This window comes from Leishmania panamensis (genome assembly GCF_000755165.1).
Source record: "Leishmania panamensis strain MHOM/PA/94/PSC-1 chromosome 26 sequence".
Lineage (NCBI taxonomy): Eukaryota > Euglenozoa > Kinetoplastea > Trypanosomatida > Trypanosomatidae > Leishmania > Leishmania panamensis.
The window spans coordinates 93267-117486 of record NC_025872.1 but is presented as its reverse complement, the minus strand read 5'-3'; the positions used below and the strand labels follow the sequence as shown (position 1 = coordinate 117486).

Below are 24220 nucleotides of genomic sequence, written 5' to 3'. Positions count from 1 at the left end.
GAGCACATGGGGGTGTGAGGGGTGCTCGCAGTCACGTGGATCGTGGTGGGCGCTGAGGTACACGTTGTATTAGCGAGGCCCTTGGTCGTGCCGCAATGGTGCATGCCACACTCATGCAAGACAAACAGCCAGGAGCAAGACGAAGGAGGGAAGAAACAGTTGACGGTGCGGTGTGTTCAACTCCCTCGACACAGCGCGTTCTTCTGCCCCCCTCCTCACACACACCCAAACACACCCAGAGGCGACTCTTTTTGGTGCGGGCATGGCCGGCAGAAGGGAGGGGGGGGGCGAGATGCCGCGACCGCAGCGATGTTGTTGTTAGGAGACCGTCACTAACGGATCCCGAAAATGATCCCAACGACAGTGAAGCAAAATGAAAGTAAAAAGCGAGCGCCATTAGCCACACACAAGTGCGAAGTGGAATGCGACACGTGTGCGTGGTGCTGTAGTGACTTTAGTGGATCGTCCTTGTTGCTGTTTTCTCTCCTCTCTTCCCCTGTCACCCTCGCGACCTGACGGGCCGTGCCCTTCTTTCACCTCCCTCTTGGAGAGCTGCAAGGGGTGGACACAGGCGCACACACACACACACAAACCTGTGTGTGTGTGTGCGCCTGTGCGGTGCAGGGGAAAAGAGAGCGAAATGCGATAGTCAAGAAGGGAGGGACGGGTACCACTGTGGCCGGTGCTCGCCTCTCCCCCCCCCCCGCGCTCGGGAAACGCAACCAAGCTAACGACGCGGCCAAGCGAGAACTGCCTGCCGAACAACAACGAGAACAGCAAAGTCTAACGCGCGACAAGAAACAGAGGAGCGAGGAGGACGGACAAACTTTGACTCCGCCCAGCACAAGCGGGTCCCCCACTTTTCCCCGGACGCACGGATGAATCCGCAGGCTGAGTGCACGCAGCCCAGCAGAGGACGGTATCTTCGAGACGATTTCCGCTTCGCTTTGCCCGTATGTCTTTGCTCTCTGTCTCTGGTCACTTCCCCTCTTTCGTTGACCCCATTCGCCGTAGCATTTTTCTCCTGCACAGACCATCCATGGCGATGGGGCACTCTCCCTCCCCTCCCCCTTGCCTACCCCCTCCCCCTCCCCCCATCTGCTGAGGAGGTGACGCTACGGCTGATTTTGCATCATCACTCTTTTGTGGAAGGTGCAGCCTTCCACCTCCGTCCTCTCGCTCTATCTTGGTAATCAGCTGGTTGCTTATCAGGGAAGAACACGGACGCCGACCGAACATTGAGTTTTAGGTCACTAACATCGCTACTCCCACAGGGGTGTCGCTTCAGCCTCACGTAGGTGGTCAATTACTGTCGCACCCGTACACACTCTTTCTTTCGGACAGACGTGACACGCTCATTCCCCCCTTTCTGTGCGTATCTGTGGAACGGGGTAGAAGGTGGATTCCGAGGCTGCGGGGCGATTGAACTTGAACCTGGTCAAGCAGTCAACATGGCAGTGAACGAAGCGCCTTACCTCACGAATTGTGTGGTGCTGCTGCTGATGTTGGCAGTCTTCGCCCTGTGCCTCTGCGCTGATCGGCTGCAGTGCCAGAACAACGGGTGGAGTTCCATGTGCATCGGCAAGCTTGCGTACAGGTGCTCAAGTGAACCATGCCGATCATATGTTAGTACGCCGACACGCATCTCAAGGGAGAGTTCGTGTGTAGGCAAGGGAGACGCCGTTGTGCTGATAGCGCTTGTCGAGGTAGGCCCATCTGTCGTGTCGGAGAGAGGTAAGCGTATTAGCCACTATATGGCTGATGAGTTGCGTAGGCAGGTGGACGCCGGCGAATTTCAGCGTGCGGTGCGACAAACCCTTATCACGCGCCGCTTCATACCAGGCAACTCAGAAGACGATGCGCGAAGGGGGCTTGTGGAGCTGTTCAGGGAGAAAGAAGCATTGCAAGCGATCTTGGATATTTCTCGAAACCATACCCGCTACATGGTGGTGAACGACGCTGTGCCACTGCCTGCGGTTGATGGAACGGACAACTTCCGCTACACCACCTGGTCGGAGGCGGTTAATGCGGCACTCCCGGTGAGCAAGCTGGATGATGCGTCACAGCTGCCACGCTACTTTCCAAACTTGTTTGGCAAGTTGGTGGAGTTGGGCGATGAGCGCGCCGCCAGTACAGCGTCGTCGTCGTCAAAGAAATGTGATGCGGTGGTGGTCGTGGTGTGTACCATTGCCCATCCGCTGGCGAGCGTGCGCTTGGTGTGGCAGACTCCTTGGAATGCTGGCACGGAGCTCTCAATGGGGCATGAGTATGTACGAGGCGCCGTCACGCGCTACTTGATGACATGTAGGCAGTCTCTGAGGTATGTGAATGAGGTGTACTACTTCCAATACGTGTCACGGCTGCCTGCGTTGGCGTTCACAGCGGGGGCGCTGAACGACCGACGTGAAGAGCCCTTCATTGCGGCCACCAATGCAACGGCGGGGAGAGTGCCGGCCCCCAATAACAGCTTCTCGTTTGCTGCAGAGTTCTGCAACGCTGTCAACGCGACCGCCCCGTCCATGCCGCTGCGACCGTGCGGACAGACCTGCGAGATCTACAGTCGCATTGAGCCTGATTTAATTTCAGGTGATTATAATCTCTTCCGAGCATCGTTGAGGAAGTACAGCTCCTTCACTTCCACCTCGTCGACCTACAACTGTTACTACGAAGTGCTCTCCACGCTGGGCGGCACCGCGATCAACGGCACGTTTGACACCAAAATGGTGTCGCGCGTGTTTGACGACTGCCTGCATTTCTCACCGGAAGGTGGTAGAGCTTACGCGAAGTGTTTGCTTCGTGGATAGGCAGGTGACACAGACTCCCGATTTAGATGGACAGAAGGAGCTTCAAGCTTTCACAGCGCGGCTCGCTCTGCGATGTGCCCGGTGTGCGAGGACATCGATGTTGCCCCCCCCCCCCCCAATGCTCATGTGTGGCTCTTCATCGTGGGCCCTGAGTAGGCGGCGTGTGATCTTAAGACCATTTGCTGTCTTCGTTCCTCTCGGTACTCGCTTCTCAGCCAGCGTGTGTGTGTGGATGGATGTGTGTGTGTGTGTGTGTGTGGATGGACTCACCTCATAGCATGTGTGTATCGTTTCACTTTTTCCCTGTCATCGTCATGCACTGGCGATCTCGTCACTCCCCTTTCTTTTTGTGTGCATGCGCCTGTACGTCTGTGTGTTTCGCAACTGACACGTGCCAGCGTGCACTTGCATCTCCATCTTGCCTAGTTTTACTCTGGGCTAAACCAATGGAGGAGTTCGTTATGGTGAGTAAGAGAGAGAGAGAGGATGCGGCATGATGCACGATGAAGTGATCAAAGCGAACGCGGCGGGAGGGACCTGTTGCGGTTGCTCTCCCCTTCTTTGTGAGTGCATCTTACGGGATGGTGGCGAAGCGAGCATGTCTCTCGCCTCCTCCCTTCGACCCTCTTTTCCCTCTCATCAGCCCCGAACCGCACACGCAGGCCTCTGCCTTGCGCCCCTTCTGCTTCTCCATCCCTCTATCGCAGCGGTGTTGCACAGCCTCACTTTTGTAGCCGTGATGTTTTCTCTTACAGCCTCACTCACAGTCTGTCTGTTGTTCTCGTCTCCCTTTATACGTCTTTCGCGTCACCACACTGCCGCCCCCCCTCGCGCCTTCCTCTCTGCAGAGGACCGCCCACCCGTTCGTCAAGCCACCGGTTGAAATGCAGACTTTGGCGCTGTACCCGCTGACTGTCGCAGCGGTGAGTCGCCCTGTGACACTCACGCTAGGGACGCATGGGCGCCGTGTCAGTGTTGCCATGAGGGAGCCACAGCGCACGTTTGCCGCGATGCCTCCCCCTTCGCCGTCCGCGTTGTCTTCAATGGCCGTGGCCGCACCAGAGGGTGACGCGACAGCGACATCTTCGTGTCGCGAGGATAGCTTGGCAGGCCCGGCTGCGCCGCCACCCCCTCATCTCCCTCCTGCGCAGATGGTGAAGGGGTTCCGCAGCGGCACACGATTCAAGCTGAGCCCTACGCAGGTGAATGAAAAAAACGTGCCGAGTGCGAGAGAGGTGGGACAGATGATTCCGACGCTGCAGGAGCTACATGCGCAGCTGCCTGACGCGCAAGAGCTGGAGCAGATGTTCCTCGCACCGAAATCAGTGCTGTCGGCAAACGAGGTTTCTGGACTGAGTGAGGGGAGCAGTGAGCGTGCGGCTGCCATCACGGCCTCCTCGACATCATCGTCACTGCTCCAGAAGACAACAGGCCCGCTGGAGAACTTCCTTTTCGGGCCTCCTAAGGACGAGTCTGCTGTTGCGGCTGAAGTAACACCCACTGCCGCGTCTCAGCAACGCCTGCTACTTCAGCGGCATCTCCTTGCCTGCCGCGCCCTCTTCTGGGGGACCGCGTATGCACTCTTGGGGTTCTCTGCAACAGTGATCACCACCATGTACCTGTGCGGGTATTACTCTCTGCGCGATCTTCAACAGGGGATGCGCGACAAGGTGGCCCGCGACGAGGAGCGCCTGCGTACGATGGCTGCTGCTGCTGTCACGGCGCAGGATGCTGCCGCCGACACGGTGGTGGAGCATTACGTCATTGACCTGTCGCACCCGGTGGAGGCATGGCAGCAAATACAGGAGATTTGGGGTAACGTGCAGCGCCTAGCGGACGCAGAGTAGAGGGTGATGATGTCGGTAATAGCTGTCCAGTCAGTAGGTCCCATAGATACGTCATGACGGCAGTAAGCGAGGACCTTTTTCTCTCGTGTTCTCTGCGTGTGATCAGAACGACAATGCCGCAGCTGCGGCGTCGCCACGGGCAGCAGTGACACGGAGGGAGGGTGGCTGGCAGACAAAGAGGGGCATTGCCATGTCGCTCGCGCCTTCGTACTCTCTTCCCCCCGCGGTGCTGGCGTCCGCTTCTCTTGTTGTGCGCAGGCCCCCCTCGGCGGAGGGATAAAGTGTAACGTTTCACTAACGAGATGAGTGCATTGCCGTAAGCAACCAAGAGAGAGAGAGAGAGCAGGCGCTGCGACGGAGAAATGTAAGGTGCGCCCCAATTGCCACTGCCGGAATTGAGAGGTGGTGGTGGTGGTGGTGTGTGTGTGTGTGTGAGGGGGGAGAGGTGTACAGGTTAGCTAGTTCCCCACCCCGTTCATCATCTCCCCCTTCTCTCTTGGAAGGTCGCCGCATATCACTGCGGTCGTTCGTGGAACTTTACGTTCTCCACTTATTCCTTTCCTGCGCATGTGCACTCGCGCCAACCCCCTTCGCGAACATCCTTTGCCATTCATGTCTTTTCACTTAGTCCCTGGTGATCCAGACCACCTCCCCGTGCGCGACGCCTCAGTGGATGCGGTGCTCCACATTCCCTGTGCGGAGGCCAAGCCACCTCGCCACGGGTATACGACTCTGTCTCTGTAGCACTACAGCGATGTGAAAGGTGCGTCGAGTCCACTCAACACCGTCTGACATCGCTCGGCCCGTTGCAGCGCCACTGCGCAGAGCGTAGGCCAGGCCCAGAATTACGCGTAACATCACCGAAACGCAGCCGAAGTCGAAAAAGATAGCCATTGAATGCGTAGATGGCGGCGAATCGTCCGCACACTTCATAGTGAGCTTCGCCAAAACGGGATTGTCATGAATGCACGCCTTGTCAGCACACCATCAGCCCAGACTAACCCGCCAACACAAGGAATCTGCATTGGTGTGTTGTGATTGTGTGGGCATATATTTGCTGATGCGCCCATGGTAGAACAGACACGCTGAAGGAGGGATCACTTGCACGTGAGCTCCTCTCTCTCCTACTCCACCCCTGCGTCTCTTTTCTCTGCCCTCTCCTTCCCTTCTCGTGGGGATTTTTCTCTCTCTCTCTCTACCCTTCTGCGACCTGTATCATTACGGCCACCATATATCTCACACAGTGCTCTGTAGATTTTCGGAAGAGAAAGAGAGAGGCACTACACATATGTCATCTCCGTCCGTGGCAGAGGGCGCAGGTCCCCCTTCCGGTACGGGGGCTACTGATGCTGCTGCTGCGGCGATGGGGTCCACAGGGCTTCTCCAGGTGAAGAACATCATTCTCGTTCTCAGTGGGAAGGGGGGCGTTGGTAAATCGACTGTGGCGTGCCAGCTTGCCCTCGCGCTGACGCATATGTACGGCAAGCAGGTGGGTCTGCTAGATGTGGACATATGCGGCCCAAGTGTACCCAAGATATGCGGCCTCGAAGGGTGCGACGTGTACAGAGAGGAGAAGGGGTGGATACCTGTGTCATTGCAAGCGAACACAGCTGCCTCCGCCAGTCCCGGTGCCTTTCCTGACGCGACGGTGCGATCAGGGGACTTAAAGGTCATGTCCATCGCCTACTTGCTTCCGAGCGATAAGGACGCGGTGGTGTGGCGCGGCCCAAAGAAGGACGCCATGATCAAGCAGTTTTTGACAGATGTAAGCTGGGGCCCACTAGACTACCTCATCATCGACACCCCGCCCGGCACGAGTGACGAGCACCTGACGCTGTGTGAGGTGCTGCGTAACTTCCATCCTTCCGGGGCAGTCGTTGTAACCACCCCGCAGGATGTCTCCACCGACGACGTGAAGAAGGAGCTGTCCCTCTGCTACAGGTTAGAGCTGCGGTGCCTCGGCATCGTTGAGAACATGTCTGGCTTTGCCTGCCCATACTGTGCGCACTGCACTGACATCTTCTCAAAGGGCGGTGGAAGGAGACTGGCCGAGCTGTACGAGGTGCCGTTCCTCGGTGCGATACCGATTGATCCGAACCTGTCGCTAGCGGAGGACATGGGACGGGCCTTTGTGAAGGAGGCACCGTCACAGACCGTGGAGGCGGTGAAGGCGGTCATCGATGCAATTCTTCAGCAGGTCGAGCGTGCTAGAGCGTAAGTGCTTGGAGGGCCGAGTGGTGGAGGACGCAAAGTGACTAAGAAGCGAAAGCGAGAAGTGGAGAGTTGTGTATTGCGTTCAAGACGTTCCGCACCCGCGTGGGAGCGAGTGCCTTTCTCTCTCTTTCTCCCTCTCGTTTACGTGTGTGTATGCTGACCATTGTGGTCGTGAAGGCATGCTCCTTGCTCCCCGCCTCTCTATCTCACTCGCTCGCCAAGGTAAGGCGCGTCCGCACCGCTACCTTCTCTAGGCGCTGGCGGCTATCCTTCGCGGCTTCTTCCCTCGGTAAAGGAGAAGCGGTGAAGAGCAACACTCCCCCACAGGCCAAGACGCGGATGCCACGCACGTCGGTGGGTCAGATTTTGTGCATGTGTACACGTGCGTGATCACTACGGTTATCGCCATCCCTGTTGGCTGTTTTGCTGCCGCGACTTCTGTTCCCTATTTCTTCCATCGCCCTTCTCTGCCTCTCTGCGTGTCCTCAGGTGCGCCTCTCTCTATACGTGCAGGCAGACAAGGCCCTCCCACGTGTGTGTCAAGCACAACCAACTCTCTCTCTCTCCCTCTCTCCCGCTTGGCTTGCTTCATTGGGTTCGCCCGGCATGCAGCTGGGCTTTCGCTTTTGCGGGCTCCAGCGGTCGCAGGACACGGTGGCAGTGCGGTAGGACGGCAATGGTTGCCTAAGAGACGAAAAAGCGGAGGGAAGGCGTGATGGCAGCAGAGTAGCCCGGATGGTAATGCGGCACGGCAGTTCATGTTCAGCTTTATTACGTGCTTGCAGCCTACCCTTCCTTCCTTCTCTCCTTCCTCTCTTCCAGTCTGCTCAGTGGGCCTCTTCACCCGTCGAGGTGGGCTGACAGACAGCGAAGGTCGGACGGTCAAGGCCTCACGGTAGGATAACAGCGTAGGCACGCGCAAGCCGCGTGAGCCGTGGGCTGCCGTTTTATCTGCCATCGTCCTGGATCATAACGGTTCCACCTCCTCACCCCCTTCCCCCATCTCGCCTCCGGTTGCTCTCCTTTCTTTCTAGCACGTGTCACTGCACGCTGCTGCTCACGCGAGTGCCTCCTCCATTCCCTTCTTGTGCCGTCTCTTCTCAACCAAACAACGGCAACAACCGAGGACGACAGAGTCCAGTGCGGCTTGCACACGTCGCACTGCACGGGTTGCGAGCGTTACCGCCACACCGTACCAAGCGGAGCGAACAACAATAGTGCAGCGCACCAGCACGCTACCAACAACGCGCGTGGCAAAACTGAAGAGGAATGAGGGATAGGGGGGCTCGAAGGCGACCGGACCCGCGCCGCATGATGGTCGGTAAGGCGCCAAAGGATCAGGTGCACATTGGGCTGTGCCTCCTTTACAGCGGAAGTGGATTTCGTGGGTTGCAGATTCAGGTCCATGCCCCTACGTGCCACACCGTCGAGGGTATGCTCATTCAAGCACTGAAGGACACCGGAATCATCGCCGATGTTGTCCGCGGACGGCCTGCCGGCGAGCACCACCACTTTGCCCGCTCGTGTCGCACCGACCGCGGCGTTCACGCGATCCGAAATATGGTCTCCCTATTCGTACCCAAAGAAGTGTTTGACAAAGTCGGACAGTCGGGTGGCATCTGTGAGAGGCTCAATAGGCGGCTGCCGGCCACGGTCCGCGTCGCGAGCGTTATGCAGCTCTCCGGTAGCTTCATCCCACGTCACTGCTGCAACCGGCGGGTGTACCGTTATATGCTCCCGCTCTATGCGCTCTTGCCCCCGTGTGACACATGGGCAGCAGTGGAGAAGTACTACTCCGGCTGCCTTGCCTACGTGCAAACACTGGCGAAGGAGGCGGTGGCAGCTCAACGAACTCAGCACGGTGTCCCGTACGTTGACTTAGAGAAGATGAGCGCAGCGGAACCCTCCGCCGATGGGCAGGCATCGCAGTCGTCGTGGCTGCGGCACCTGCAGGCGAGCACAAATCGGTGCAACCAGTTGCTGCGCTCGCACTTTACAGGCTCCCGCCGGTACCACAACTTCTCCGTCGACATCGACTCGAACCGCTCTGGTGTGAGCGCGAAGGTCATTCAGCCAGCAAACGACGAGGCACTGCGCGTCATCTACCGCAGCGAAGTGTGTCCGCGGCTGTTCTTCTTTCCTTGCTCCATCCAAGGCGGAGCTGGTGACGAGGCTCCAGTGCTGCTTCACGGCGAGAGCCGGAAGGAGTATGACATGAACCTCCTCCGGTATCCACCACCAACGTCTGCTTTGATGGATGGTGCGAACGGCGACAGCCCCGTGGCCTCCGCGACGACGGTCTCCAGCGGCAGCAGCACCACCCCCACCACGTGCCTGCCACCCACCACGACAGTGCTGCCGTTCCTTATCTTTCAAATTGAAGGCGAGTCGTTTCTACTCAATATGATACGCAAGGTGATTGGCTCGCTGCTGGCCGTGTGCCGCGGCGCTCGCGAGTCTATCCTTGAAGAGGCACTTTCGCCTGAGCGGCGCGTCACCACCCCGCTGGCGCCGGGACCATACCTGTACCTTGCTCAGTCCACCTACCACGGGTATGACCGCTCCATCGGTGGCGCCAGCTGTTCAGGGCCACCTGGCCGCCTCACAAGGGTGCAGGACGCGTGGGGCGGCGCCGTTAGTGAAGCGGCGGAGTTGTTTGCGTTCCACAACATTGCAGCAGACATTGTGGACGTGGATTTGAACGCGATGCCGCCACTGGATGACATTCTCGCAGCGCGCGATCGTGCGCTGAGTGCGAGTCGGCCGCACACCGTCGTCGAGGACGCGCACCTCATCGAGATGAGGGAGTACAGGTCAGTGCTTCCGACTCGCACTCCGTGGCCCGTCAGTAGTGAAATGACGGTGTTCCTGCGGCTACTGCGTGTCCACAACTGGAGTGTGCGGCCTATCCAGCTAGACCCCGACTGCAAGGCGCTGCGTGAAATCAGGAATAGAAAAGAGCGGGCAGCTGCCTCCTCCATTGCCGCTGCCGCATCACCGGGGGCCGAGGCAGTCGAGGCGAGCGAGGTGGATGGAAACGATACCAAGAGGAGGGAGGCCACTGAGGAGCAGGCGGCTGCGCCTATCGATGACTTATCGAAAGTACCCAGTGAAGGTGGTGGTAAGAGCAGTGTGCCCGAGAGTGGCGAGGATGGTTGGGTGTACGTGGCAGGTACCCCCAATGAGGCATCAGCGCAGCGCCAAGCCTACTTTGCACGCTGTTGGAAGCGTGCTCGTCCCTGGGAGTACGACGACGAGACGGCGAAGTCCTTGACGGGAGGCAAACATGTCCGTATCGAGGGCGACGTCGAAGTTGGCGACGACAGTGTGGCACCCTGAACACGCTTCCTCCACTTGGTTTTGCTTGTCCGTCTCTACGCTGCTCAGCCGGCTATGCGGAACGAGGCAGTAAAGAGCAACTCCCTTGTTTCTATGGTTTAACGAAGCGTTTGTAATAAGTGACAAAGCACCGACAGAACACCAACACTCAGACGCTTTGGATCAGTTGCATCTTTTTTCGGTGGCAGTGAGCTAGTACGCCGACCCATGAGCAGGCGATGGGAGTCGGGGAATGAGGGGGGAGGGCCGGAGATTGCGTGGGCACGTACTTGCCCACTCTCTTCATGACGGCCGGTGTCTGTCCCTCGCCCTCGAGAATCAGCCGCTGTCCACAGCCTCTTCCATCTTTCTTTAGCTGGTGGCTTGTTCTAGAGACTACTCTGAGGGCAACTCGATTAACTAAGGCACGGAAAAAAATATGTGGGGTTGTTGTTGTTACGGACTCGCTCTCACTTCGCCATGGAGCTCAGCACAGGACCCTACAAGGGGGGGGGGACGGTATGCTGCAGTGCGCCTTGGCGTAGGGGATGGCGCTATGGGCCCGTCATGTGTACCTCTCATTTCTGTTTGCCCTTCCCCCCTGTGAGTTGGAGCACAGCGACGAAGTGGACAAGCCTGCAAAAATGGCAATGTCAGGGGAGTTGACGCTGAACTGCATGGATCACGGATCTGGTCACCGGTTGTTTAGGCTCTAGGCCGACGTTCCCGTGTTGCTCACACAGCCGATGCCGCTGCTTCCGCCCTCGAGCAGGACCCTGAACGCGGTTCGCTTGGCTCAAAGCACGCAGCTCACCCGGGTCCGTTTGGCGCCGATCGTGTGCACAGTGCATGTGAAAAAGGAGTGAGGAAGGACAGGGAGAGTCGGCTAGACGCACGACCAGATTTGACGATGAGCAGTTCGTCCCAGACGGCGAGGACGGTGCGGTGGTGTGGCACTGATAGGTGCGCTGTAGCTGTGCGCTTGCGTCTCTCGTTTGACTTGTTCGTGATGGCGTAGTTCGTAATGAGAGGGTCACTCGAACAAACGATTTGGTAGCGCCAAAGAGCCCCCCTCCCCTCCCCTCCCCTCTACAGGAAGACTGAGCCTGGCCACGTTCCCTCCATCTCCGCATCTCTCTCTTCCCAGTGTCCTCCGCGTTTGTGTGCCTAACGTTGAAGAGCCAACCGTATTGCGCGTGCAGAGCGTAGGGGGAACCCAATAACACAGGAAATGAGAAGACGACCTCAAAAGGTCCGAAAGCGGCTTGACAAGGGAAGGCTATCATCACGACACGAGTGTATCCTCTTTCTCTCTCCACCATACCTCTTACACCTTCCCAGGCGCCACTGAGCACCCACTCCCTGGAGCGCCCCTCTCACAGACATACCCCAACAGTGTGTCGAGGATGGCGGACAACCTTAGTAAGCACCAAGTCATGCGCGACTACTATAAGGAGAGTCAGCAGGCGGCTAGCGTTCCAATGAAATGCCCGTACTGCAAGCGACAAGGCCGCTTCGCCGCCAACACGTACGAAATAGCCAAGCGTATTCCCTCCGTCATGACCGAGGGCATGGCGCTCTGCCACTTTTGCAAGGCCCCGATTGGGCGACAGGCGGATATGGTGCTGCAGCTGCGTTCGTGGTACTGCGGGTACTGCGAGCTGTGCGTTTGTCCGGGCTGTCAGAAGAAGCACAAGCGATAGCGCGCGCCCCCAAAACGAGGTGACTCTACGAGAGAGGTTGAGAGGGAGTGGACCACGACGCTGAGAACTGTTGAGGTGCGGTGAATGTATGTCTGGTGTGCAACCAGACCACCTCCCTTCGTCAACCTCTCGGCCCAAGCCTCCTGTATGCACGTTTCTTTTTCTCTCGCCAACCCCAGCGTCTTCCTCCGCAACCGACTGCTACGTCTTCTTCTTGCGGTGTGCGTATGTGTGCCACTGTCGGAGTATCACACGCCTGCTGCTACGTTCTCTGATTCCTCTGTACTCTCACGCCACCCACGGGTGTTGTCTCAGCGAAGAAAAAGAACAGACCTCAGTGAGGGAATGCTTGTCTTGCGACGCGACGGAGGCGCCGGAGTCTGTCATGTGCTTGCCCTCTCCTCACCTGCTCTCCTTACCTGTGACCATTCACACTTTGCGATTATCAGAGGGCACGACTGAGCCAGAGAGAGAGAGAAACAGTAGTGGTGGGTGAGTGAAGAGATAGGATGTGCACGAGGAGCTTGCGCCCTTCGGCAATCCGCTTCACTGCAGCACTGCTCTCTCTCTGTTGTGCATAGAAAAGGTACGCAGTGCAGTGCGCACTGGTGGCGATGACGTTCCTTTGTTGAGGCCCCGGACGTAAACGCGCGTAGACAGGCCTCGTCCGCTCCGTCTTCGCTCCCTCCCTCTCCCCATCTAATCCTCCTCTCCTGAATGTTTACTGTGTGCGTTTGCGGTGCACACGCACATGTGGCAGAGGGGGCCGGGAGTCGTGAAATGCGAGTCTGTCCGGCCCGCGCACGGCGACTTTCACCCGTACACGGAGCGGCACATTCAAACCCCTAACATTTAGTTTCTGCACCCCTTTTCATTTTTGCGGCTTCACCGCCATGTCCCGTATGGAGCATCTGCACCCCCACCGCCTCCCCCCGCTGACGCTGCCGCCGCGGCAGCTGAAGAAGGCATATACGTCATGCAAGAAGTGGCTGACACGCTTTGTCAGCACCGCCGCACTCGCAGCAGGGAGCGAGGTGGTCGATGGAGACTCTTTCAGTGTTCTTGCGGCAAGCCTCCTCCCGCCTCATGAGCATGCCACAGGTTTTGTGGCGTTAAACGGCGGCACCCTCGCGGGCTGCACTCCGTATGATCTTCGCCAGACTCTGAGGGCGCACGGACTACTGAGCTTCGCTGCGGCCGCTGCTCCTCCACGATGCTCCTGTTCCTCTGATATGCCGTCGTCTGGCACACCAGCGCCGTCGAGTTGCGTGATGACGTACGGCCCAACGCTCGCTTTTGTGGTCTGCAGCGTTCCTCTACAGGTGCCCAGCAATGCGGTGGCGTGCACTGATAAGGGGGCAGGCATCTCCTCTTTCAGTATCTCTGTGATGCATGTTTCTATGGCAGAGCTGGCCCACTTTGCCACCTCTTCTAGAGGAATGTCTGCTTCCCCGAGTGAGGCGGGCCTCCAGGATGAGGAGGCCCCCCCAATGGGGGCCCTGGAAGGTATTTCGCCCGGTTTCTCTCCCGCTGTTGACGGGGCGGCAACGAACAGTACATCTGTGAAGGTGGTGGTGCTGCAAGTGCCGCCGACTGCCTCGCTGTGGAAGGCCGGCTCGGCTTCCACGTCCTCTTCCTCTGCGAAGAAGGGCTGCAGCTTTCTCTACTTGGTGTCGTGTGACGTTGCTGCTGTGTGTTCGCGCGTTGCCCATTTGTTTCAGCGCCCGGTCGTTGGAATCGAGTCCTTCCTTTTACCGGCGCCCCCTCTAATGTGCTCCGCCGCCAAGGAGGAGCGAGGAGCACTAGGCTGCTCCATCAGTACACGGCCGGGCCAGTCTCTCTCAAACGGGGAACCGCTACTAGGACGAAGATGCACGTCGCGCGCTGTGCCAGATGTACCCGGGCTTTTCCTAGTGGAGGAGTTTGTAACGGCCGAGGAGGAGAAGATCATATGGCAAGAGCTTAACCACGGACGGCAACAGCTGCAACTGGAATATCTCGCGCGCCGCCGTGTCGCGCACTTCAACCGCTGCTTCCTGTACGGCGTGAATGCTCTGACGGCCGAGGGGGTGTTGGTGAACGCGCGCCCGTCGTTCTACACGTGGATGCGCGCACGATTGCAGAATGATGCGATTGCTGGTGGCGTGCGGATCGACGGGGATTATCCCTTCCGCCCTGGCGACTACGAGTGCGACCAGCTGACGGTGAACTACTACGACTACAGTGAGCTGGGCGTGTGCGGCATTGCTGCCCATGTCGATGCGCACAACGCGTTTGACGACACAGTTCTGATTGTATCGCTGGGCTCATACACGGTAATGGAGTTTGCGCGGTGGGATGCGCCGGCAGGGGTGACGGCGCCTGTCGGTGTCTACCTTGCTCCCCGCTCCCTCGCCGTCATGACTGGGGAGGCCCGCTACGGCTGGACACACTGCATCGCGGAAAGGAGAACTGACACGCTGTCCGAGCTACTACCGACCTTTAACCGAGGGGATAGGCTGAGCCTCACGTGGCGGCGCGGGCGGACGGTGCGACACACCCAAACCGAATGCCCGTATCCTGCTTTATGCGATGGGGAGTGAGGGTCGCCCATGAGCGTGGCCGGTGTTTCACCTTCCGAGCTCCCTCTTTGCGTGGGCGTGTGTGCGTCGTTCAAGTTCTGCTAAGCAAACCCACCCATGTGCGCACGCAGCATCCGCTAGTGCTTTTCGCTTTTGCTTTGTCTTCGCTCTTGGTGTTGTCCGCTTCACCTCTCTGTCGTAGCACATGCGCACACGAGCTCAGGGGCGACATGCGCGGGGGTGCAGCGTGTCGGGGGCCTGAAGGATGAAAAAGGCTCGCGGCTTGTGCGACGCAATGCCGCTCTCGTGGCTCTGATTTCCTCACCTCCTTTGGTGTGCAAGTTGGGCCGCCCACCTCTTCTGTTCTCTCTTCCACGCCCACTGAACTTTTGCGGTGCGGATACCGTCACACTGAGCACACCGTTCCGCAGATCCCCCTATCCTTCTCTTTCGAAGGCGCACCCGCACTCGTGCTCTCCTCTTCCCCACACGCATCTTTTTTCCCACCGACCCGTGCGCACATACACGCGTCGCCGCGAAGTCTTCGGGGAGGTCGTGATAGGTTGCCACTATGTACACCCCTACTCCACTGTGTCTCTATGCGGCCGTCACGCGCAGGCTGCATTACAGCGGGGTGGGGGCGTCGAGTCAGTCTGGCGCTGCATCTTCGCCAAGCACGGCGTCCTTGTCCACGTCGGAGGGTGTCAGCTACGCCTCGCACTTGGCTGCTTCGGAGGACCACTACGCACAGTGGGGCCGTGCGCTGCTGGAGGAGAACAACAGGCGAATTGGGCCAGAACAGATGTTTCGCACTGCCATTCGGGCCCAGCAGCAGCTGCAGAGTCTTGCTGACAAGTGGACGCCAGATGCAAAGATTTACTGCTGCGGGTCCTTGGTGACGCACGGACAGATGGAGTGGGGCAGCGACCTTGACCTCGCCTGCGTCTTCGACGACCCATATCCCGATCACTCTGTGCAGGCGAAACGCACGGAGAAACTGTGGTCTGTTATTAAGCGGTACATGCCGCACTACCTGAGGAGCAACCTCATGTGCCTCACGGAGGCTCGCACCCCCGTCGTGAAGCTGCGCTACGTCAACGACGATAAGGTCGGGCGGGCCCGGTACACCGTGCTGACCGAGGAGGAGGACCGCAAGTCACGCACGGCCCTGTGGGACATACGGAACCGCTACCTAGGCACAAAGGATCTCGAGTACATCGCCACAAAGATGGGGCGGGAAAACGTTGAGGGCATCTGGGTGGAGCGGACGACGTACGGCTGCCGGTGCGCGGTGCAGTGCACGTCACGCGAGCAAGCCATCGAGGCCGTCGGCTTCTTCCCGGATGGAGTGATCATGACCAAGGGCATGCGTGAGGACTACACCCGAGACATGCTGGACCCTCGATTCGTCCCAGAGGTGTTCATGTACAAGTGGGATATCTCTTTCGTCGCCTATGGCGTCAAGAACAGCTACTTGCTCCGCCATTACTTGCACAGCGGTCCTCCAGCTGCCCGCCACGCGGCCATGGCTGCCAAGGCGTGGGGCAAGGCCTCCGGCGTGGGTCTGGGGACAGCCGCCATGCTCACCTCCTATGCTGTGACCGTCCTGTTTGTTCACTACCTCTTTGCGACGCGGCAGCTGGCCTGGATCGACCCGTGGTCGCTGGCCCACCCCGTCCACATGCCGCGCTACCCGGACTTCTCTCCGCTCTTGGACTGCGACCCGGTTGCACTCGGCAAGCTCTTACACGGCTTCTTCATCTACTACGCGACGCACTTCGACTACGAGACGAATATCGTCAGCCTCAGCCGTCCGCGTGTCTCCCTCCGCTCTGATGTGAATTGGCACTTCCCTCAGAACAAGCAAGGGACTTTCAGCTACCTCCTCGGCATTGAGGATCCATACGAAGATGTCGGCACAGGCGGACTGAACCTTGGTCGCCACCTGCACCCAGCCAAGTTCAATCAGGTGAAGCAGGAGTTCGCGCGTGCGGCGACCACGATGGAGCGCTACGTGCCGTCGAATTTACCCGAGAAGACGATCCTCGGCGTCAGACGCGCGAGTTCGTCGAACCACCACCACCACTACCACCACCATAACCGCTTTGACTAGCCGCGTGTCCCTCCACTCATATCTTTGTGTCTCTCTGTCTGACTGCGCGTGTCTATGTCCCTGTGCCCGTGTTGGTCTATGCTGAGCGGTGTGCTGTGCTGTGTCCCGGGCAGGCCTCTCGAGGCGTGTGTGGGTCGGACGTGTTTTGTTGTGTCTCCTTATCGAGTCATCTCGCAACACGTGTGTGTTTGCCTGCTCTTCCCTCCTTCAGCAGGGCGTGCACCATCGACTCATGTGCTTTGCGAATTCGTTCCGTCGCTGTTGTGAGCGCCACGACATCGCGTGACTCTGCTGGACATGTACTGCTGCTGCTTGTAGTTAGCGGGCGCAACAGCGTCACAGCACTGGATCTTCCGTCCTTCATCCCCCCTTTTCTTTTCTGCCTCTCCCCTCTCTCACCCGCATCACCATCGCAGGAAAATCGCTCGTTTCCTTTGCTGTAGGAACTCGCACCTCTTCTGCCATCCCCCTGTATCCTCGTCTCTTTCCCTGTTGCTGAGCTTAGCAATCCGCCCGACACACGACAGGGGTCCGAAAAGCGAGGCGGACAGACCGACGTACAAGCCACAGAACTCTGCAGAGACACCCACTCACAAGCTGATACACCGCCCAACCGACTGTAATGAAGGGCTTTCTGAGCAACGGCAAAGCGAGCGGCGGCTTTGACCCTGTCAAGGTGCGCGCCAGCATTCGCATGGCCACCACGCGTCTCGGTATGCAGAAGAACAAGTTGCTGAACAGCGTCAAGATGCAGCGCCGCGGCGTTGCAGAGCTGCTCGCGCTGGAGAAGTATGACTCCGCTCGCATTCGAGTCGAGAGTTGTATACGCGATGATGTCAATATCGAGGGCTACGAGGTGCTATCGCTCTTCCTGGACCTTCTAGCGAATCGTGTGCAGCTCATCGCCGAGAGCAAGGCTCTGAAGACAAGCAAGAACAAGAAGGACCCCAGCTCGGCGTGCCCTCCGGAGCTGAAGGAGGCAATTACCTCGGTACTATGGGCGAGCGCGCGTATCGGCGACTCGGTGCCGGAGCTGACAGCGCTGCGCAAGTATTTCGAGTTGAAGTTTGGGCACGAGTTTGTCGAGATGTCGACCTCGAATGCGGAGTTCTCGGTGAACCAGCGGATGATGGAGCGACTCGGCATGTACGCGCCGCCGAACGACAAGTGCATTGCCTACCTCACCAGCATCGCGAAGGAGTTCCAACTGACGAACTATGATGAGGAGCGACTCCGAGACCCGAACGGGTTGGTCGCGTCGGCAGCCGCGGCCAGCGGTGGTGGGATGTTATCCAGTGGTGGTGCAGAGTTGAGCCAGCAGGTTTGTGGCTCTGTGCGGACGCCGTCGGGCCTGTACATCCCGCCCATGCAGCCCCCCTATGACGCCATCGACCAGCGGCTCCTGCAGCTGATGTGTGTCTAGTAACTGCGCATCAATGACGATTTCGGGAGGGGGGATGGTAGAGTTCTTCAGTCCGAGGCACGTGCGTGGTGGCGAGCAAGGCACTTGTGAGTCGAGATGCTGCCCGTGCCTCTATGCCAAGACGGAGGCCGCCACGTGCCGCGGTGCTACGGTAGTGCATGCGCGTTTCCTCCCCTTTGCTTCCTTCTCCTGCCCTTCATCTCTGTGCTGCGCGTGAAGTATCCCGCGGCCTTGTCTTTCGCCTCATTTTCTCTGGTGTAGGGGGTGGACTGGGCGCTGTGGTGATCGCACAGGCACCTGCTGGCCTTTGTACTCCGCCACTCACTCTTTTCTTCGTCTTCCTGCGATGGGCAGGCGAGTGCGGCAGCGTTCAGTTCGTGCGCCTGCGCATAGGCCTGCCTCGATGTTGACTTCAGTGCTGTCCTCTTTTTGTGGTTCATCGTGTGTCGCCGTGCTGTGGCCGCTGTGGAAGGGGAGTCGCGAGCGGCCGTGGCAGGGAGGGGATAGGTGGATGGAAGGGTACGCGATGTACATATATGTGTTACGGGTTGGTATGTATGACCGCCCTTGGGTGCACTTTCCCGCCCTTCAAAGGGTGCATTCAGCGTTGCTGAGAGCGCTAGGCATGCCTAACGTAGTGGGTATTGTGTTGTGTCGTCTTAGCCCTTCCGATCCTCTATCCTCTTTCCGTGTCTCTGCCGTGATATTGTGCATGTGCGGTGTCCGTCGCCGCTCTGCGCACTCCTATTCCGTCGCTTTCCAACGCCTCGTTCCATTTCGTTCCGCGTGTACTCGTGTTGGTGCTTCTCTCGCAAGCACCTGCACCCTCTTTTGCCTGCTGCAATGCTGTATGCACGTTGTGTCTCCTTGTTCCCTCTCTCTCTCTCTCATGACGTGGTGGGGAGGGCGCCTCGGTGCGTGGCATCTCAGGGTCGAGCACCCTCACTCTGCTCTGTGCGCGGAAGTGCCAAGCAGCCCACCCTCTCTCCCTGCCAGTGCCGAGCCCCCCCCTGGTGGCGACTGGGCCAAGCACCTACGACGTAGCGAGGCCAGTGCGATGTCTCGCTGCGGATGCCGGCGGCCAGGTCCTGGCTGGCGCTGCGTCGGACCGACCTGCGACAGTGAACCCGTCTGTGCCACCCACATGATGGGCGGAGTGCCAGCGTGACTCGAACGTATTCCTCACCTGGCCCTTGCTGCCGACGGGTGTGGAGAGCCTGAGCGTCGCACCGAGGGATGCGCCAGGTGGCGGCCGGCACAATGGGAGCGACTGTGAGACGACCTGCGAAGGTGTTGGGCAGGCAGGGTTGGAGGCCGGGGCTGTGGTTCGGCGACTGTAGTGGGCAGCATTGCTGCAAGGTGTGTCGACGGCTGCTTGGTGCCACGCGATGGGCCTGTGGCAGGCCGAGGAGGGGGCGGCGGCAGAGTGGCGTTTGGCCTCTGCTGTGCGGCAGAAAAATGGACGTGCTGATCAAACAAATGACATCCGCGCGTCGAGCAGCTGCCCAGCTGCACCCCATGTTTCCCTCTGATCCTTTACGTGCTTACTGTTGTAGTGTTGCTGTGTGCTGTCATTGAGGCGCGCTTGCGCTCGTTTTCTATCTGCTGTCTGCAGTCGTCTTCCCGCTTTGCTTTGGCTGTCTGATGCACTTTGACGTTTCTTGTCGTGGTTTGCCTCGTCGGCTTTTCTGCTTTGCAGCCCCTTCAAGCGTGTTGGCGCTTCCTGTGACTGTTGTGGATGTTCATTTTGCGGCTCGCGGCGTTGTTTTGTGCTCGTTATAATGTCCGATGCGCATTGCGTGTGTCTGCATCTGTCTGTGTGCCGTGATCGTGTGGAATGAAGGTGCGGCAAACATGTACCGCATCGTGCCTTCTCTCTTCTCTTTACTTCTACCTCACGCCTTCGCGCGCCGCTTCATGTTTTTCTCTTGTCACCCTACCCGTGCATCCGAGTGCCTCACGGAAGAGCTAAAGAGAGGGAGAGCGGTGACGAACGGCGAGCTGGGGCAGAGTGGTGGTGGTGGTGGTGGTGGGGGGGAGGTGACCCTCCAACCCCCAAGATGCAGGGAGATACGAGTGTCCAGTCTTTGCTCTCGTACTCCTACGCTTATGTGCACTTTTTCGGCGATGGTACGTACAAAATAGAGTGCAGTTCTCCCGAGCATCTCGGCCGTTGCTTTACGTCTGTTCCATGCAGGCACTGCAAGATGCCTACGCATCTACCCGGCTTACCTACCGCTCCATCTCTTCCTATTTGGTGTGTGTCCACTCACAGGGATGGGAGCATTCACACAGTCAGTTGCTGAGCACCACCCCTCAAGCGGCCAAATTTGCTGTCTCATCCGTCGCTGTGTTCACCGCCGAGTGCAGCTTCCCTCACCCACTCTTTCATTTTCTCACCTGCCTCGCTTCCGTCTGTTTGTGCGTTGCCTAAGTCGACAGAGGGTGCGTGTTGCTCGCGTTTTCTCCTCTCCTCTGCTGTTCTTCTGCCTTGTCGTCTTTGGCTTTTGCTGACAAGAGGCGCTCGCTGCCCCCACCCCCGTTCTCCCCCTTCCCTGCGTCATCATTTCCCTCTCGAAAGCGGGCCACAAAAGAGAGAAGCCGTGCACTCGTTGCGCACTGTCTTCACCAGCCTCGCCCTCTCTCCCACCCCGGGATAGAGTGGGAGAGAGGGACACGCGGGTGCGTTGGTGTGGGTATGTGGTGTGCATGTGGGCAGCTTGATGCGGATAGGAAGTGACGCGCTTCGTTACTGAACACGCACCCACACCCTCTATTTTCTACACTGAAGCTAAAGTACGCCCGCATGTCCGTGAAGACGACACACACGACGAAGGGCCTTGTCGAGGCTGCCAGGACGTATCTGACAGAGGGCACCTTTGCGCCAGACAAGGCAGCGGACCTCCTCCAAGCTGCGATCCAGCAAGACCCCACGTATGCAAATGCCCTCGTGTTGCGGTCTTCCTTAGCCGCCCGCCTCGGCCACCTGACGTCGGCCCTCGCTGATATGTCCCTCGCAATCGAGATGGACAAGGGCAACACTGATCCACACCGCCTCGCGTTCCTCTACGGGGGCCGGGCAAACCTGTGCTATCGAATGGGCCGGTACGTGGACGCCGTCACCGATCTGCGGAGCGCACTGCGATGGGAGCCGGATAATGGGATGTGGTGCTACGAGCTTGCGTGCGTGCACATGAAGCAGAGGTCCGTGAACCTCGCGCAGTGGTGCCTACAGCAGACCCTGCAGGAGCCGATGTGGTCTCGCGTCAACGAGGCAACGCGACCGAAGGTGTATGCCCTCTATGGCCGCAGCTGCCTCACCAGCCGTGAGTACAAGAAGGCAAGGATGCTGCTTCACAAGTCCGTAGAGGCAGGAGGGGAGGAGCCCGCCGCCGTGCTGCACGATATGGGGCTGGCGCACTACTTCGAGGGCACCTCCCTTGCGACGGCCGTCGAGTACCTGACACGGGCGACTGAGGTGGACACGCGACCGCTGGAGTACCCCATGCACCTTAGCCTCGCACTCGTGCGCAGCGACAGATACGTTGACGCGCTGTCGAGCATGAATGAAGCGGTACTGCGAGGCCCCGAGGAGGGCTGCCTTCGATTCTACCGCGGCTGCATCGAGTTGCAACTGGGGATGGGCCCGCAGGCGATCATGGACTTGCAGGCTTCCACAGTGATGGGGGCGACCAGGCAAGTGAGAGCGGAAAAGACACCGCAGAAGACCGCCGCCCACACGAGCGTTGCCTTGGGACTGGCTTACATCTTCTGCGGTAAGGACCTCTCTTCCGCGGTGGCGTCCCTTGAGGCTGAGGCGCTGCGCCAGACCCCAGAGGTGTCGACGCGGTTGTACGGTCGCTTGCTACTTGGGATTGTGCGCCACGAGGCGGGTGAGCGGCACGCCGCGCTTCGTGCGCTACAGAGCGCGTTGCAGGTGCTGAGGGAGACTCTACGCACCCATCACAGCAGTGGCAGCGGAGAGGAGGCGAGGTCCCATACGAGCGAGCTGCCAATATGCGTGGCAGACGTGGAGATGCTGACCCTCACACATCTTGGGCTGGTGTACAGTGATTGCGGCTACACTGACCTCGCGGCACGTCACTTCTGCGAGGCCCGCCAACGCGCCATTCAGCAGCACCGCGACGCCGCTCAGAAGGACCTCTGCGACTTCCGACTCGCTGTGTCGCAGGTGGAGATGAAGGACAACCTCGGGGCACTGCAGACGCTGCGATCCAGACCCTTCAGCAGAGGCGAGTCACCTATAACGAGTGCCGCCCCACCCTCGCCACCGAAGGCCAACTCCGCCCCTACAGAGGTGACCGATGTCGAACCGCTCAGCGCCAAGTCTCCGACAGAGCATGTGAAGCGCAAACAGCTCACGGTTCCATCCATCCGTGCCTTCAATACTGTAAGTCAGTGCTTGTCACCTGGAGAGGTGGAACACCTACACGCAGTTATTCTTCGACGCCTGGGTCGACTGGAACTGGCGCTTTCCTGTGCAACCGCGGCGATCGAGGCTCAGCAGCGTGTGACAGGTGGGGCCTCTGCCACCACCTCCTTGGCTGGGGGACGAGCTGTGCCGGCCTTCCACTACAACCGCGCACTGATTTTCTTCTCTCTCGCCTGCTATGCGGAGGCGCTCGTAGATGTACAGGAGTGCATTCAGGCTTGCAGCGAGGACGAGCGTGCCATCCCGCTTGGTGTTGAGGCAGCTGACCCGTACTACCTGCAGGGTTGCATCCAGCACTCCCTCGGTGCGCACGGTGACGCCCTTGACAGCCTCACGGAAGCGCTGCGGATCAATCCCTCACTGCAGCGCATCCCACCCTTTGACTACGCGTACGGTGTGCTGCTGGCGATTGCGGGGCGACTCGGTGAGGCCCTCTCGGCTTTCACGGCTGCCATTACTACCCACAACGAGGAGGTTGCTGCTTCGGTCGCAGGACCTGGGCAACAGCACCAGTACTCATCTGGTAATGTGGAATGCGCGCCTCTTGTGTATCACCATGAGCGTGCAAAGGTCTATCAGCAGCTTGGCAACTACGAGGATGCCCTCAAGGACTATAACGTGGTTCTGAGGTGCACCTCGGGGTCACCACTGACCGCGCCTCTTGAAGTCGGTACGTCGATCATGGCGAGGCCCTCGTCGTGGGGTGCGCTGGTGAACCGCGCACTCACGCTGAAGGAGCTGAAGCGGTATGACGAGGCAGCAGTAGACTGGGATGCTGCGCTGCGCAGCGATCGCAGCGGCCTCCTCGCCTCCTTAACGAGTCACGACGTGTACGAGCTGCCGTACTTGCACCTGTGCTTACCTGGCGCGGAGCTAACTGCCTCAGCACGCTGAGCATCTGTTTAGCGCACCGCGCGTGTGCACCCTCTCTGTTCTGTTCTCTACATGCGCGGCTCTCTTTTATCCCTCTTGCTGTGCGCGTCTGGGCACAACCGGCGAGGCATTGCGCACAACTTCCTCCTGGTGTTCCCACTCCGCTTCCTCTAATGCATGTCTGGGCGTCGCTTTCTTCCTCCCCTTTTCAATGTAAATTACCGAACTGCCACCTCGCACCCTTCTCGCAGCGTTGCTGAGCTCTGGAACTGAAGAAGCAATAGCAGCTCAACGTACACCCCCCCCCCCCCACACACGCTTTTAGGTGTTGTGTATGTTGAGCTGCGCGCCTATATGGTGATTCGGCGTCGCCAGTGCGTGTGTGTGTCTCTTTCGCTAGTTGTGCTCGGGCCCCCCTCCGACTCACCCCAATACAGAGAGAGAGAGGCTCTTCGTCAATCAACTTGTGTGCACGCCAACACGTCTGCGTCGTGGTTACTCAAAAAATGGTGTATTTCAGCAAAAAGGAGTTCATCTCTAAGACCACGAGAAGAACCCCCCTCCCCCATCGCCGCCTCAACAGTGGCGTAAAGGGCCTTGCTTGTGACTCGTCCTTGGACGCCTCGTTGCGTCATGGGCTCACGCTCGCTCTCACGACCTGCAGGACTGGCGGGATCGCGTTATTGATTCCTGTTGTTGATCTCTTTCTTCCCTTCCTTCCCACGACCCCTCGCGATCATCTTTGGTGTGGTTCATCAACCCCCCCCCCGTCCCCGTCCCCCTTTCAATCTCGTCACTCTTGACGTGTGTTGTCTATCACGTGCGCGTACCCGCACAGGCACACTGACGTAGAGGAAGACAAGAGGGATACGCCAATCACAACGGGAAATCCCACTACGTTTGGCCATCTC

General features: G+C 59.0%; 9 protein-coding genes across 9 annotated transcripts, besides 3 other annotated features; all 9 read left to right on the top strand.

Moving 5' to 3' along the window:
* Positions 1 to 1451: 1451 nt before the first annotated feature.
* LPMP_260450 (hypothetical protein) lies at positions 1452 to 2804 on the top strand (the record flags this gene model as incomplete). Its single annotated transcript, XM_010701564.1, has 1 exon — positions 1452 to 2804. One exon carries the CDS (start codon positions 1452 to 1454, stop codon positions 2802 to 2804), a length of 1353 nt encoding a protein of 450 aa, XP_010699866.1.
* Positions 2805 to 3688: 884 nt separating this feature from the next.
* LPMP_260440 (hypothetical protein) lies at positions 3689 to 4651 on the top strand (the record flags this gene model as incomplete). Its single annotated transcript, XM_010701563.1, has 1 exon — positions 3689 to 4651. One exon carries the CDS (start codon positions 3689 to 3691, stop codon positions 4649 to 4651), a length of 963 nt encoding a protein of 320 aa, XP_010699865.1.
* Positions 4652 to 5394: 743 nt separating this feature from the next.
* Positions 5395 to 5735: a repeat region.
* Positions 5736 to 6014: 279 nt separating this feature from the next.
* Positions 6015 to 6869, top strand: LPMP_260430 (nucleotide binding protein-like protein; the record flags this gene model as incomplete). Its single annotated transcript, XM_010701562.1, has 1 exon — positions 6015 to 6869. One exon carries the CDS (start codon positions 6015 to 6017, stop codon positions 6867 to 6869), a length of 855 nt encoding a protein of 284 aa, XP_010699864.1.
* A 1265-nt stretch (positions 6870 to 8134) lies between these two features.
* Positions 8135 to 10204, top strand: LPMP_260420 (pseudouridylate synthase-like protein; the record flags this gene model as incomplete). The annotated part of the gene is made up of 1 exon (XM_010701561.1): positions 8135 to 10204. One exon carries the CDS (start codon positions 8135 to 8137, stop codon positions 10202 to 10204), a length of 2070 nt encoding a protein of 689 aa, XP_010699863.1.
* A 383-nt stretch (positions 10205 to 10587) lies between these two features.
* Positions 10588 to 11196: a repeat region.
* A 393-nt stretch (positions 11197 to 11589) lies between these two features.
* Positions 11590 to 11886, top strand: LPMP_260410 (hypothetical protein; the record flags this gene model as incomplete). Its single annotated transcript, XM_010701560.1, has 1 exon — positions 11590 to 11886. One exon carries the CDS (start codon positions 11590 to 11592, stop codon positions 11884 to 11886), a length of 297 nt encoding a protein of 98 aa, XP_010699862.1.
* An 893-nt stretch (positions 11887 to 12779) lies between these two features.
* Positions 12780 to 14468, top strand: LPMP_260400 (alpha-ketoglutarate-dependent dioxygenase, putative; the record flags this gene model as incomplete). Its single annotated transcript, XM_010701559.1, has 1 exon — positions 12780 to 14468. One exon carries the CDS (start codon positions 12780 to 12782, stop codon positions 14466 to 14468), a length of 1689 nt encoding a protein of 562 aa, XP_010699861.1.
* Positions 14469 to 15018: 550 nt separating this feature from the next.
* Positions 15019 to 16560, top strand: RET2 (RNA editing 3' terminal uridylyl transferase 2, putative; the record flags this gene model as incomplete). Its single annotated transcript, XM_010701558.1, has 1 exon — positions 15019 to 16560. The coding sequence occupies one exon, from the start codon at positions 15019 to 15021 to the stop codon at positions 16558 to 16560; it is 1542 nt and encodes a 513-aa protein (XP_010699860.1).
* A 622-nt stretch (positions 16561 to 17182) lies between these two features.
* LPMP_260380 (hypothetical protein) lies at positions 17183 to 17983 on the top strand (the record flags this gene model as incomplete). The annotated part of the gene is made up of 1 exon (XM_010701557.1): positions 17183 to 17983. One exon carries the CDS (start codon positions 17183 to 17185, stop codon positions 17981 to 17983), a length of 801 nt encoding a protein of 266 aa, XP_010699859.1.
* Positions 17984 to 18878: 895 nt separating this feature from the next.
* Positions 18879 to 19441: a repeat region.
* A 1348-nt stretch (positions 19442 to 20789) lies between these two features.
* On the top strand, positions 20790 to 23330 carry LPMP_260370 (hypothetical protein; the record flags this gene model as incomplete). The annotated part of the gene is made up of 1 exon (XM_010701556.1): positions 20790 to 23330. One exon carries the CDS (start codon positions 20790 to 20792, stop codon positions 23328 to 23330), a length of 2541 nt encoding a protein of 846 aa, XP_010699858.1.
* Between the last annotated feature and the right edge of the window lie 890 nt (positions 23331 to 24220).